Source organism: Nematolebias whitei, chromosome 17 (assembly GCF_014905685.2).
Source record: "Nematolebias whitei isolate Nwh7 chromosome 17, NemWhi1, whole genome shotgun sequence".
NCBI classification, from domain to species: domain Eukaryota; kingdom Metazoa; phylum Chordata; class Actinopteri; order Cyprinodontiformes; family Rivulidae; genus Nematolebias; species Nematolebias whitei.
Genome location: NC_056514.1, coordinates 20,433,682 through 20,448,068, shown reverse-complemented (window position 1 = coordinate 20,448,068; position 14,387 = coordinate 20,433,682). Strand labels below are relative to the sequence as shown.

Below are 14,387 nucleotides of genomic sequence, written 5' to 3'. Positions count from 1 at the left end.
TTTTTTTTTCAGATTTCTGACTTTTTTCTAAGAATAATGCCTTTTTTTGCTCAGAATTAAGGAAAATAAAATTTTGCACCATAGCCCTAATTCTCTTCCGTAACTTTTTTTTTGCTTCAACCTTTATTTATCCAGGTTAATCCCATTGAGCCTCGGAGACTCTTTTAGAAGAGACCTGATTTCAGCAAAGAGTGATGACAACAGTGGACAACGAAATCATCAGTAGACAATCATAAAGGATGCGTACAAAATATATATATTTTTTTTTTATTTTATATGTACATTTTCATTTATATCTTTGTGTAAAGCTAAATATATATATATATTTAATATATTTTTTATTATAAATGTATATAATGAAAAAAAAAAAAAAAATATATATATATATATATATATATATTAGCTATAGGATTTCCTTGTTTTACTCTATCCTTTCAGAATAAACGAACACGCTTTAACAGTATTTTACTACTTCTGGCTCTAAGCCATCTTTTTTTGTTATTATTTGCAAACGTTTCACTAATTCTTGCTTTTAACCAGCATTTTCCTGCTTTTTGCTAACTTTTCACTACTGATGGCTCTTAGTTTGCTCTTTGTTGCTTTTTGCTATAGCTTTTAGCTCCATGTGGCTTTTAGCCAGTGTTGTATATAGTACCTCATAGTGATACTTCAGTGAAAGTACAAGTATCTTACCATAAAATTACTTTGGTAAAAGTTAAAGGTAGAATTTCCAAAACAACATTTATTGGGTACAATATCCAATGACAAAACTTGGAAAGTTTGAACTGAACAATGAAATATTGCTCTTTAAAAAGTCTGATTCTATTGAAGTATTCAACCTTTATTAACCTTTATCAAAGCTGTCAGAAAGCCCACATTGTTGTGTAGTTGGTTTATTTACTGATAGGTTCTGTTTGGTTATGGCTTGTTTCTTTCTGAATATAATAGTTCCTATGGTCTTAAATGCACCGTGGCTGTTCCAACGCTAGTGAACACACCGCTCTGTGTAAAGTGCACAGCTCAGTTGGAGGTTTTTTCCCTCTCCTGACACGGACGGAGCTTTGTTGTTCAAGCTTGTTTGTGCTTTATTGATTTACAGCTGTGTGTAAATACCAAAAGAAACACAGGAAATAAATCACCCTAAACTGGATATCAGTCTCTGTGTTCTTTAATGGGAAGACTAGTGGCCCGACAACTTCATACCTTGCTGCTCTAACCAGTTAATGTCCTGGAGAACACCAAACCTCTCCTTTTTAGCAGCTACCATCATTTTCACACCCATCAGGAATTTACAGTGGCTCCACTGCGAGTCAACAATTGATATCTGCATATGCATCTAACTTGTTCTCAGCAGGAGCAGCAGTTTTCACACAAGCGACGGGGATGGGTTTGTGATTGAGAGTGTCAGTGAGGGAGAGAGAAGGGGTTGTGTGAAGTCACAGACTGGAAGAACAAACTGGCATTGCCCGATCAGATTTATTCTAATTTTATATTGTAGGAGCGAGTAACTAAGATGGTTAAGGGAAATGTATTTAAGTGAAAGTACACGTTTTATTGAGGAAATGTAGTGGAGTAAAAGTGAAAATCGCTAGAAATGTAAATAATGAAGTAAAGTAAAGTCAAAATTCTACTTTGTTACATTACAACAGCTTTTTTGTGCTTTCTATTAGCATTTCTCTACTACTGGCTCTTAGCTATCTTTTCCCTGCTTCTTTCCAGCATCTAATCAGCATTTCAGCAAACCATTTAACTCTTTTGGCTACATAGCTCTTCAAATTAAACAAGCAGTTCATCCATGGACGATTTATAGTTTACTGTAATGTTTAGCTTCTTCAGAAGCTTTCAGCAAAATTGTGACTGCATTTTCGTAGCAAATGCACATTTTTCTAGTTACCTTGTGTATTTCATGTTTTCATGTGGACTTTGTTTCATACCATTGAATTTCAGGGGCTTTTAAGTTGTTTTGATAATTTTGAGCAGAGCTATTCAAATAGCTCAGGGAGGCACAGAACTGAAAGCTAAGTGCTCAGGAGCTGGACTTCCAGCAGTTATTGTCATTAAGTATGTGTCACGCTGTAAAAATCTAGTTTAATTTAAAAATAAACCCATTGGTGAGCCGAACTGAGCTCACCCATGGGCCTCATTTGGCCCGCGGGCCACCAGTTGAATAGCCCTGATTTAGAGTAAAAACAGTAACACTTTTGCAGAGGTTCAGAAATAAAGAATAACAGGCGCTACAGTAAAACAACATTTCAGATATTTCAAACGAAGCAACAAGATAAGACAAAAATGTGCAAAACACTAAAAACTGAACTATAAATGCACAAAATCAAGTGAAACAATTCAGATACAAGGGGACGTCTGACAATATGTATTTATTTATGTAATCATTCACCGCAGCTTTATATGAAATGACGCACAGTGGTATGAAGGTTGATGGAGATCATAAATGATGTTTTATTCGTTCCGCCCAGAACCAGCCAATCACAGAGCTCCCCTGCCGCTGCTCCGCCCCGCCCTCTACAGACGCAAAATGGCCGCCCGTCAATCGACCGACTGAGTCCACGGCGATTTGAAATTAAAATTCTTCTGCACATTTAGGCTTTATACTTGCAACGTTAGTTCTTAAATGCTTGTTAGGCTTGTGTTCTCATCATCTGACAGCTACTTGACTTTCCGCTCAGGCGTCGCTGTTCTTGTAGCCGCGAATGCCTCAAACAGTTAAAAAAAAAAAAATTGCACTGAAGCACTTTAGCTAAGCTAGTTCGCTAGCTAGCTAGCATATCTTCATATGTGATTCCTGAGGTGAGTAGCTGATTTTTGTGCACTTATTTGTATTCATGCGAATACACTGTGAATAAGATGCTTCTGCCGCTCTATAACTCGACCCTTACCTGCCTACTCGTGGCTAAAAATGTCAGCAGGTAACATTAACGTAGTTAGCTTTGGTGTAGCTTTGCACATTATGTACTTTGCTGACTTTAAGCACATTCTGCGTAAGAACGAAGTACTAAACGTAGGCTGTGGCAGTTTATTATGTTTACATCTTTAGTGTTATTAAATGTGCTTTAGTCACCCAATTGTACCATTTTATTTGGATTTATTTAACATCGACAGTATCTGAGCAGCTAGCGTTAACGCTAGTTAAACCTGTCAAGGCAAGGACTAGGATTAATCGCTCTTTTCGTTTAGGAGTATGTTCAAGTGACTTGAATCACAGATTATTTGCTTCTTGTCAATGCCTTCTTCTTTAGAGGTGCTAACTAACTACCGGTACATGTTGAGCTAAGTTTGAACAAGACCAGCAGGACCTACATCTGATGGAGTTTAGCTACAACAGCCTGGTTTGTCTTTAGGCTTCTCCAGGTCAGAAATGCTTCATCAGGGATGTCTGGTTGGCTTTCTGTCGGTCCAGAAAGGCTGTTTTTTGGGAGTACACCCACAGCTCAGAAACGAAACTAACCAAAAAACGCAGACACAGCCAGCACCTAGCTCTTCCTGCTGAGAGCCCAAAGCTCCTCTAACTTCATACCAGACGTGGTGTTTAAAATGTGCATACAAATTACCAAACAACTTCAGATTTGAGTTATTGTCCTTACTTTTGACGTAAAGATTTCATGTTAGAATTCACAACTTTTAAAATCCAACAAACCCAGAGTTGTATTACTTCATGTTTATATGTTGCAGATGTCATGTACCGTGCACATTATCAGTATTTTTTAATCAAAATTGAAAACCAATGGCGTTCCTGTTTGCACCGTCGGGGTTCTGTGGAATACTTATCAAAGATTATATTATCTTATCATCTTACAGAAGTTTCACCTCACGGCTGCTGTCACAATTTGCTCATGCAATAAAAAAAAACAACTTGAATTTAATGCATTCAACTGTGTATTACAGAACGGATTGCTGTGTTATAGTCTATAAAATAACATTTGCATAAATTACTAAGAAGTTCTTTTTAGGCAGGGGGTGATATAAGGTGGCAGCAAACGAGCCATTAGCATGTAGGTCCTGTTGAACTTAAACTTTGACTTTTTAAACTGAAGATGATTTATATTTAAACCACATGGCTTCACTTCAAAATGGCCAGAATGTCTCTTTAGGACATTCTGCTATATGTGCTGTTGTTGGTGTGCGTGTCATGAAGCGTTATCGTTTGTTGTAGTTACAGTTTCTGCAGCCAGCATAAAATATCTTCTTTTTGTTGATGCATATTCATTGTGCTTACAATTAATATATCCGAGCAGCATTTTGAATGTTATAGTCTAATGGTTGATTCGTGCAGGTGTCATTTAGGAGAAAATGCCTAGATGTGTTGTTAGAACAATTTTTTTGTCATTTTTGTAATCACTGTTTACTGTTCCTTTTTCATGTCAAAGACTACAGAAAGAAGCTGTTCTAGTTGTTTAATAAAGGTCTGGAAACATGTTAAGTTGTTTTGTTTTTAAGAAGAGAGTAGTATCGGGTCAGGAGCAGTAGTTCATGGAAGACAAGAAAAGGAAAAAAGACGACAAAAGGAAAAGAGAAGCCTCTCAGAAGGTGAGCTTGTTTATCTTTTGCTCATTAACCTAAAATGCACTCACATTAAATTACTTTTGTGAAGAGACCAGTAAAGCACAGTAAAGTGTTTCCTATAAAAACAAAAGCACATATCCTGACCAGCTGACAAGTTCTGACTCTGTTTTAGGCGTTAACCTCATAATGGAGGAACTTTTCTTGCCAAACCTTGTTTAATTGTTGTTCTTATTGCAGTAACATTAGTTTTAAGGGGGCACAATCCTCAAAATTTATTTTAACCTTTCTTTTTCTGTTGCCTAACTTAAATATTAATGTGTTGAGGAAGGTATATAATCAGATTTGCCTCAGATTATTGCTTTAAATAATTTAGAAATCTTTTGTCTTTTCATCTTAGGTTACAGAGCAAAAGAACAAAGGTAAGCAGAACATTTATGTGCATGATTTTAGATTACATTGGGCATTTACTAAATAATATATTTCTGTCGAACCCTTTAGTAATGCCCATATGTATTGTGGTTCAAATTACAATAGTATGCTTGTTAACAGTCAATGTTTGTTTTTAGTTCAATTTTTGACACATTTTTTGTAAAGATTAGATGCTGTATTTTTTTCCTGAAATAATTTATAAAGAAGAATTTGGTTAGACAGCCAATCCAACAGATGCTCAAGGGCCTTGTTAACCTCATCTGGTTTAGATGATACTGATGACAGAAAAGAAAGTGAGGAGGGAGAAAAAGAATGGTTTATCACAATTTACATTGTCACCACAGTATTAAAGAGCAAGATTGCACATAGCAAGTTTTATCAATATTGTGTAGCGCTGATTCAAATAAACAAGGCAAGTTCCACAGTCAGCTGAGCACCGAACAGAATATCAAGTTTACTGATGGTTCTGTAAGCTCGCATGCATTCAGTCACCTAATCTGTGTAGTCAGACATCTTTTTCTTTAGATTCACTCAAGTTGCAAATGTTAGACATTTGTTTGTATATATTTTGATCAACTTTACAGTACTACCTTAAATATGTCATTTAAAAGAAGTAAAGGAGAATAAAATGATTTTGAAGATGCTTTGAGCCTTTAAATTTCCCATGGCTCACCTTTTCCCCTACACAACCCAGGTGAGATTGAAGTGGCAGTTTTGCTACTCATATAAAGTCACGCCAGGTAATGAAGCTGCTCTTCAGTATGACTGAGAGCAGCTTAAGGGTTAGACTTTTAAATAAATGTGGAGTGAGAAATCAGATCTATACAGAGTACATTTGATTTGGTCTTCGCAGTCTGTGGTTCAGTCACCCAGGGTTCTTGTTGGAGCCAAGTCTCAGTGGAGCTTTAGATGAACAAAAACTGTCATTTTAAGTTATTCTTAGTGAAATTATGTTTACTGTAATCTTTACAAAAATTCCCCTTTTTGCATTGCTCTTCTTCCAGTGCCAGACTTGACAAAGCCAACTTCTGCTCAGTCTCCTGCCTCTCAGAGCAGCTCTGCCTCCCCCAGCCGTGGACCCACCCCTACTGCCTCTCCATCTCCAGCGACCTCAGGCCCTGGCAGTGCTGCCACCCCGTCTCAGGGCGGCAACAATGCTAAGCGCCTGGCAGCGGCCAACGGACAGCCCACCTCCACCACCAGTTCTTTCTCTACTGGCGGACCTAGTGCTGCTGGGAACGGCGGTACAAGCAGTGGAGGCGGAACTCAGGCGCCTCAGCAGCCGTCCCGCTACATGCCGAGAGAGGTGCCACCACGATTTCGCTGCCAGCAGGACCATAAAGTGCTACTAAAGAGAGGTCAGCCCCCACTGTCCTCCATGCTGCTGGTAGGAGGAGGAGGAGGGGATGGCTCGAGCTTAAACGTGGCTGCTGTTTCAGGTGAACATCTGTATGGCATGTAACATAAGTAGTAGTTTGGTGGCAAACATTTTAAGGTGAAAATTACAAAGTGCTGATTTTGTTCCTCTTGTACAGATCATTTAAATAAATGATCTCTGATTTGGTATTTACAAATGGTGATCCTGTTTCACTTCATGTCTTTTGTACCTTTTTTGACATGTAATTTCTACTGTATACTTTTTCTGTTTTAATCAATCAAATGTAAAAACATTCAGCTCATTCAGGAGCTTGGTTTTATTTTTGAATTTTCTAACTTTTCTTACACGTTATTCAACTTTATACTTCAAATTTTTCCCCCAAACCAAAAACCCCCCCAAAATCAAGCATTCTTTGAAATCTATTTCACCAGACTTGTTCTGTTTTTGTCTTCTCGTGCTACTTTGAGCTTTTAGTTACATTTTATTGCTTTTAACTAGTGTTTTCTATTTTTGATTTTTAGTTTGCTTCATTTAGACAGTTTACATTTAGACATTACTACTTGTAGGCAAGGTTCTGCTTTTAGCTTTAAGCAAGCAGTTTGATACTTGCACATTTTAGCTATCATTTTGCCACTTTTGGTTAGTGTTTTGCTACTTTTAGCTTTAAGCTATTGTGTTGTATTTGCAACTTTTAACAACTCTTGTTTTATCTTTAGCAAATTTCTTTAACGTCATTTAGCACTCATAGAATTATCACAGAAAATGCAACATTTTTGGTTTATTCATTCTTGTCTCCTTTGTTTTATAGATTCCGGTATGGCTGCATCTTCAGTGGGTCTCACCTCATCAGCTGCTGCTTCTACAACTAATCCTAATTATGCAAATTCCATGTGGGGGCAAGGCTCGGGCAGCCAGGCCACCTCTCAAGGCAGGGAGAAGGTCATTGTTGATGGCAATGATCTAGAGGAGTGGCCGAGTATACCTGGCAGTGATGGAGGGAACAGCGGCAACAACGGAATGCCTGTGAATAGCATCAGTGCCTCTGGCAACCGGTCTTCACCCACTTCATCTTTCTCTTTGCCCAATGAATGTATGCAGACGTCCAACAGTGTGGCGTGGGGAACGACTGCCTCCCAGGGTCATCTTGGAGGAAGTACTGCAGTAGCTACTGCTGGGTCTCTGCTTCAACAGCCTTCCTCATTTTCCAAAGCCTCCACTGTGCCAGGGATTCATGATGCCAGTGGCCCTATTGATAGTAGCAGTGGGATTCCAGGTGCCAACTTCAGTCCAAATGCCAACCCTTCAGCCTGGCCTGCCCTGGTGCAGCAGGATGACCATAATGCTGCAGGGGAAGAAGGTCTGACTTCCTTTAATCACCAGGCCTCTGGAGGGTCTGCCATCAGTTCTGCTTCCTTGGGGCTGGGAGGCGAGGCTGCCGGGGTGCTTGGCAACCACCCATCTATATCTGTGAATCAGTCAAACGCCCATCAGCACCAACTTCACCAAATGCAATCCAGAGACGTGGGAGGAGGGAAATGGGACAATGAATCAGCGGGACCAAAAAATGCAGGGGGGGGAGTGATTGGGGGAGGAATGGACCATGGTGTGGGAAGAAGTGGGATAAGTGCAGGAGACTCTAACCTTGCCACCTCATGGAGAGGCCAGCCTTCTGTCCCTGCTGCTTACTCCAAAACAGGTTCGTCAAGGATGGATGGATGGGAAGGGGGAGGAAGTGGGGGTTTGGCAACTCCAGAGCGGGACAAAGAGACTTCAGGTTGGGGATATCAAAGTTCCACAAGTGGAGTTAATGCTTGGGGTGGTGCTGAAAAGGGGGGAAATGATAGTCACGTCTCTGGGGCATCTCAGGGAGGGTGGGGGTTATCAGGAGCTGGAGGTGATAAAGCAGTTTGTGGACGTGACTGGAGTGAGAGCTCTGCTGGGACTGGTGCAAATTCAGGAGGTGACGAAATGGGGACCTGCAGTAGTAATAGCAGCAGCAGTGGAGGAAGTACAGCAGGCATCCCCCCTGCCACTTCCTCCTCCTCTTCAACAGCCACCACAACAACCAGAGCCTGGGACAATCAGAAGGGAGAAGGCGAAACAAGAGAATGGGACGATGGATTAGTGGGACAGGGAGCACATGGAGGGTCTTCATCTAGTGGTGGAAATTCCAGGAGTGAGAGTGGGTTTAATAATAATAACAACCGTCTTCGCCGACCGGCACCTACAGCTGAAGCTGCCTTACAGAGTCTACTTAATCGGTCTGATCTAGACCCTCGAGTCCTGTCCAACTCAGGCTGGGGCCAAACACAAATCCGACAAAACACCGCCTGGGATGTTGATGACCTTGCAGGACACAACAAAGTTGGACAGTCATCAGCGCCATCAAAACACTCAACTTCTCTTAATAGGCCTACTCAGTATTTTAGTGGCCCCAGAACCATAAGCACTGATCCTACGGGTCCAGCGGTCAGTCCCTCCCTGCTTACTTCTACTGGGTCTTCTGGAGAGGGCTGGGAGAACAGTAGCAGCAACAGCAGCAGTAGTGGGGCCTCTTTGTCTGGGAGAGGGCCACCGCCTACATGCACCAACATGAATCCTGGTGTCTCACAATCTGGACCAGTGACCACAACTGCTCCTTGTATGGGGTCAGGGATAATACCTGGGCCTAGCCAGCAGGTAAATGCCACAGGCTGGGTTGGAGGCAGGGATGACCTTGAGGCCAAGAGTTGGGGGAACGAGGAATGGAAAGGCAATAATAGGGGAGAAAAGGGAGGTGGATGGTGTGATACTGGGAAACAAAGTGACTCAGTTCATGGAGGCTGGGGAGAAAATCAGCAGGAAAAAGGGGCAGGAGGTTGGAAGGAAATGGGAGGGAATGGTGAAGGAAGTGGGTGGGGAGCAGAACAGAAAGTTGGCACGGGTAAAAACTGGTTAGAGCAAGAGTCCAAATCGAGTAGCAAGGGTGGGGCTTGGGACGACAACAGAAGAAATGGACGACACTCAGGTGGGGATTCAGGTGTAGGTGTTTGGGGGAGCTGGGATGACAATGCACCTCGGAGAAACTGGGGAACGGGGGGTACTGGTGGAGGAGGAGTTGATAGGGTTGGAGGCACAGGGTCCAAACCTCATCAGAGTTGGAGTGGAGGAAGCAAAATGCACCAGATGCCAAACAGCCAGTCGGTCTCCATTTCAGGGCCACAGGCACAACTGCAACAGCAACAATCACAGCCCCGCAATCAGCATCCACAGCTGCAGCAATCGTTGGACCAAGGGGCAATGCAAGGGGCCGCTGGGAGGAAGCTCATCTCTCAGGCCCAGACACAGAACCAAAGCTCAGGCTGGACCTCGGGACCTATACCCGGTGCTTCCGGAGGAGGTGGCAGTGGATCTGAACCAAGCGGCTGGGAGGAACCCTCACCGCAGTCTATAAGCAGAAAGACTGAGATAGATGATGGAACATCAGCATGGGGAGACCCAACTCATTACAATTACAAACCAGTCAACCTGTGGGAAAAAAGCAGTGGACCTACTGGCCAGCAGTCACATAGTCAAGGTCAGCCCCAGCAGCCCCAGCAGCAGCAGCAACAAAGGCCTCCTGTGCAGCAGCAACCCAGCAGGCAGGCTGCAGGACTTGGTGGTAACAGAGACTTCAACACTGCTCCAGCATCTACAAAACCTTCTGGTATGGGTAAGAAGTTACATTTGTGAATTTGTTTATATTTTGATTTTTGCAAAGAAGAAAAATGTTTAGTTTTTTTTAATAAAAAAAATATAAAAATGTCTGAAATGTGAAACTGTAGAAGTCACAAAAAGCAGAGACTTAATACATCACAAGTTTTATATGAAGTAGTTTGAGTGACCATGATTTGCTTCCTCTGTTGTTGTGGCCCAGATGCACTAATTCTGAATCAAATGTTTGAAAGACCATTTCATGCCAAGGCTCAGTTTGTCCATGTCTGTGTGCAGATCCATCAGGCTGGGGAAGCACTTCCCCAACAAGTCCGACAGTAGACAATGGCACAGGCACCTGGGGCAAACCAAGTGAAGCTCCCACTGGCTGGGGAGACATCGATGATGGTGGAGGGAAGACGACATGCTGGGGAAATCCTCTGCTAAACTCAGCCAGATCTGGTCAGAAAGTGAACTGAAAAATACGACTAAATATTTAAAAAAAAATGGCAAAAAATTAGTTTGAAGGAAATGACTTTAAAATAGAATTTTATCTTTCTAATAATTAAAACACTTACAATAGTGCAGTGTTTCCTCTACCATTATACAAGCGGGGTGCCCCACCCCGTCAACAGAACTGAGCACCCCGCCTACCAAACCGGACGCCCCACCACCACCACCACCTGGCACTGACATGGCACTAAGATAGCAACGCGAAATACAGGCTCTCTAGCTAAAGGCAGCGCTCGCGTTGCCTCTTCTCTCAAGCTGAAACCCCCCCCCCCACACACACACACACACACACACACACACATACTCTCAGAAACTGTCTGTATAAACAGCGCACAACTCAAACGTGTCACGCTAAGTTAGGCGCTCTAGCTAAAAAGCTAAAGGCGCCTCTTCCTTCATGCTGAACACCTCGCGCCCCATCAAAAACTGTTGGTACAAGCTGTGCTCAAACATGTCTCCGTCCCCCCCGTCAACATAAATCATGGATGAGATGAGCACCCCACCATGGCAAGTTAACTAGAGGAAACACTGTAGTGTGAACGTTTATGAAGCATTCACTCTATGGTGATCCATTTTTCTTCCGTATGATTTTTGGCACGATTCTCGTCCCATACTATTTCAAAAATTCATAAATCAAAACATTCAGCTGTTTCAGGACAATCCTGCTATGACTTTTGGTATTGGTGCAACTTTAGCTTTTTGAAATATTTAGCCTTTTCTGCCAGTTTTTTTCTTCAAAAAATGAATTGAGCTCATTTTACAGCCTTCATATCTTTAGATGTGTTTACAACCTTTTGCTCACCTTTCACATTTTGTTCTGCTTCAGCTTCTTTTAGCTTCTTTGTGCAACTTTAAACTTTTTTCAGCTATTTTGAACTGCTTGTTTTAGCTGTGTTGTGCTCCTTTCAGATTCTTTCTGCTAACTACAACATTTCTGTGTTTCTTCTAACTCATTTCCGCTAAATTCAGCTTGTTATGCTCCTTTCAGCTTATTTCTGCAAGTTTAAGCTATTTCTGCTATTTTAGCTACTATATAGCAGTTTTATGCTAATTTAAGCTTTTTCAGCTAATTCCACATTTTTTCACTCATTTAAACTTTTTTCAGCCTAATTCATTAAAAATGTGAGCTCTCCACTTCCTTATGATAATTTCAGCTTCTTTCTGATTTTAAGCTTTCTTCAGCTGTTTTTTTTTTGGTTTGTTTTTGGGTTGTTGTTGTTTTTTTCAAATTTTGGCATTTTTCAGATTATTTCCACTTTTTTGTGCTAATTTCTGCTCCTTTCAGCCTAATTAGGCAAATGTGTTTTTTCTGCTTTCTTCTGCTAATTTAAACTTGTTTTACCTTTTCAGCTACATTTTTAGCATTTTTTTTAACTAATTTCAGCTGTTTTCAAAACAATTCAAGGTTTTCTTGGTAATTTCTGCTACTTTCAGCCTAACTGACTTGTTTCTGCTGACTTCAACTTGTTATGCTCCAGCTTTTTTCTACTAGTTTCAGCTTTTTCTGCTATTTCAGCTACTATTTAGCTATTCCTTTTTTGTTAAATTTATCTTTTTCAGCTAACGCCATATTTTTTCACTCATTTGAGCTCCTTTCAATTCCTTCTGGTATTTTAAGCTTCTTTCTGCCATTTCAGCTACTTTTCAGCTATTTTTTTTGCTAAATTCAGCTTATTTTAGCTACCGGTAATTTCCTAATTTTTGTGGTCATTTATGCTTATTTCAACCTAATTCTGCAAAAATATGTTCTTTCTGCTTTCTTCTGATAACTTAGGCTTGTTCTTCAATTTCAGCTACATTTCAGCATGTTTTTAGCTAATTTCAGCTGTTTTTCAGCAAGTTCTTCAGCCACAAGCATTCACACTGTATTTTTGCAGGAAATGCATTTTCTCTAGTTTTTGTTTGATTTTTAGTATTATGTCTGTGACATCTGCCTGCAGGGTCAAAGTCTATGCAAGATGGCTGGGGGGAGAAGGAGAAGTTGGTGGCAGCCTCACGTCACTCGAGCTGGGAGGATGAAGACGATGGAGGAGGGATGTGGAACAGCACCAGCTCCCAGGGAAGCAGCTCATCTTGGGGACAGGGAAGCAATGGAGGCTGGGGCCAAAACCAAACTGTAAAGAAGGCCAGCAACAAGGTGTGTTACTAGTAGATACAATCCTTTTAGAAAAGAGCAACAAACACAACGAAAGACCTTCAAGACCTGTATCCTCTCTCAGGGTCCTCTGAAGACCAGTGGAGGAGAATCATGGCTGAGCCCCACCAACAGACAGTTCTCTGACATGAGGATTCTGGTACGACTGGACGTTCTTTTGTATTTTTACTTATTTCTGGAGTTTCCGCACAGGCCAGAGTAGCTCCTTTATCAAGTGCTGATTATGGCCTTTTCTATCCAACAGAACGATGAGCCCAGTAGCCAAAACATTGACATGGGTCCAGGTTCTCTTCAGGACAAGAAGATGGAAGCAGAAAAAAGAAGCATGGGAATGAATGATTACAATGGTGACATTAGGAAAGCAGGACGAGGAGGCGGAAGTGGAGGGGGAGTGATTTATCGCCCTCCTGGATCCAAAGAAGCGTCACCAGGGGATGCAGGATCTTACTATAACAGGGTAATGCCTCATTTTAGGCTTACTATTCTTTTGTCTTTATGTTGTGCTTTATCACTGTATGTTTTCTCTTGTGGTTCTACCCTTTCTTTCCATTTGTCCATCTTGCTACCCTTTTTCTACATCATCCCTTACGTCTTTCACCACTATTCAATTTGGTCTTCTGATGGCCGTCACCATGACAGGCCTTGCATTTGATCAATCAGGATGGCTGCCTTGAGGAAGCGGGTTCTTGCTCTCTGTACTCACCACCCACTATCTACAAGCCCCATACCCTCTTCAACCACTCTGTCCCCTTTAGACAAGTAAGATAACCACTCCTGTTCCTGTCCTGCTGTTTTTCCTCTAGAGTCTTCTCTTTACAAGATATTCATATTTACTTCATAATCTCCTTCATCACTGATTCTTGTTAGTCTTGTTGTTCTGTATGTGTCTTTAAAGTAATGTGCCCTGTTAACACGTTTGTTTTTATGTCTTTGGATGCAGGGTGCTCATAGTATGTTTGGCAGCACAGGAGGAATGACCCACACAAGACATCAACAAAGTGTCCCACCGATGAATCAGTCCCCAGGGATGCGAGCACAAGTGCCTCAACAGTTCCTGCCTCCTCAGGTAGTCGCACATCTACACACAAGGATCTGTTGAGGATCTGAACCAGGGGTGCCCACACCTTTTCAGCATGCGAGCTACTTTTAAAATGACCAAGTCCAAGTGATCTACCTACTATAAAAATACAAAACATATACTTATTTATAAGCATATTAAGTATGCTTTTTATGTTTTACGTCCTTGTTTTTAGTATTTTACCATGTTTTATACAGCAACTTGATTTATTGTTTTATAACACTACTTTTATTTTAATTGCATTTTACTGTACTTTATATGTTGTTTGTCTAAAACAGGTCTCTCTTGTAAATGAGTCCTCGTGACTCAGTGAGACTAACCTGGATAAATAAAGGCTGAATGAATGAACAAGTCCCAGCTCGCTGTGGACGCAACATAAATGACAAAACCCAAAAGTTTGTTTAAAAAAAAAAAAGTGACAATTTATTTTTACCGTCCGTGTACAAAACAATAAACAAAACCCAGCAATAACTTCTGTTCTTCACACAAAGGAACAGAAAACACCAAGAATAACTTCATGTTTGTAAAATAACCTGAGAACAAAAGTGAAAGTTCAGCCCTGACAGCAGCTGCTTTTAACTGTAACTGTTCATTGATACCTGAGAGCTTTGATGGAAGGTTATATTTCTGGTTTGTGTTTAAAG

The 14,387-nt window shown here is 41.2% G+C and overlaps 1 protein-coding gene across 1 annotated transcript in view; it reads left to right on the top strand.

Annotated features, from left to right (window-relative positions):
* The first annotated feature begins 2,456 nt into the window (after positions 1-2,456).
* Positions 2,457-14,387, top strand: part of tnrc6ba (trinucleotide repeat containing adaptor 6Ba) — a 24,759-nt gene continuing 12,828 nt past the window's right edge. The window contains exons 1-10 of the mRNA XM_037691630.1: positions 2,457-2,805; positions 4,453-4,542; positions 4,916-4,937; positions 5,952-6,386; positions 7,134-10,016; positions 10,295-10,459; positions 12,451-12,647; positions 12,730-12,804; positions 12,910-13,122; positions 13,606-13,731. Coding sequence (XP_037547558.1) covers positions 4,486-4,542; positions 4,916-4,937; positions 5,952-6,386; positions 7,134-10,016; positions 10,295-10,459; positions 12,451-12,647; positions 12,730-12,804; positions 12,910-13,122; positions 13,606-13,731 — 4,173 coding nt within the window. The 5' untranslated portion in view covers positions 2,457-2,805; positions 4,453-4,485. The remainder of the gene's footprint in view (positions 2,806-4,452; positions 4,543-4,915; positions 4,938-5,951; positions 6,387-7,133; positions 10,017-10,294; positions 10,460-12,450; positions 12,648-12,729; positions 12,805-12,909; positions 13,123-13,605; positions 13,732-14,387) is intronic.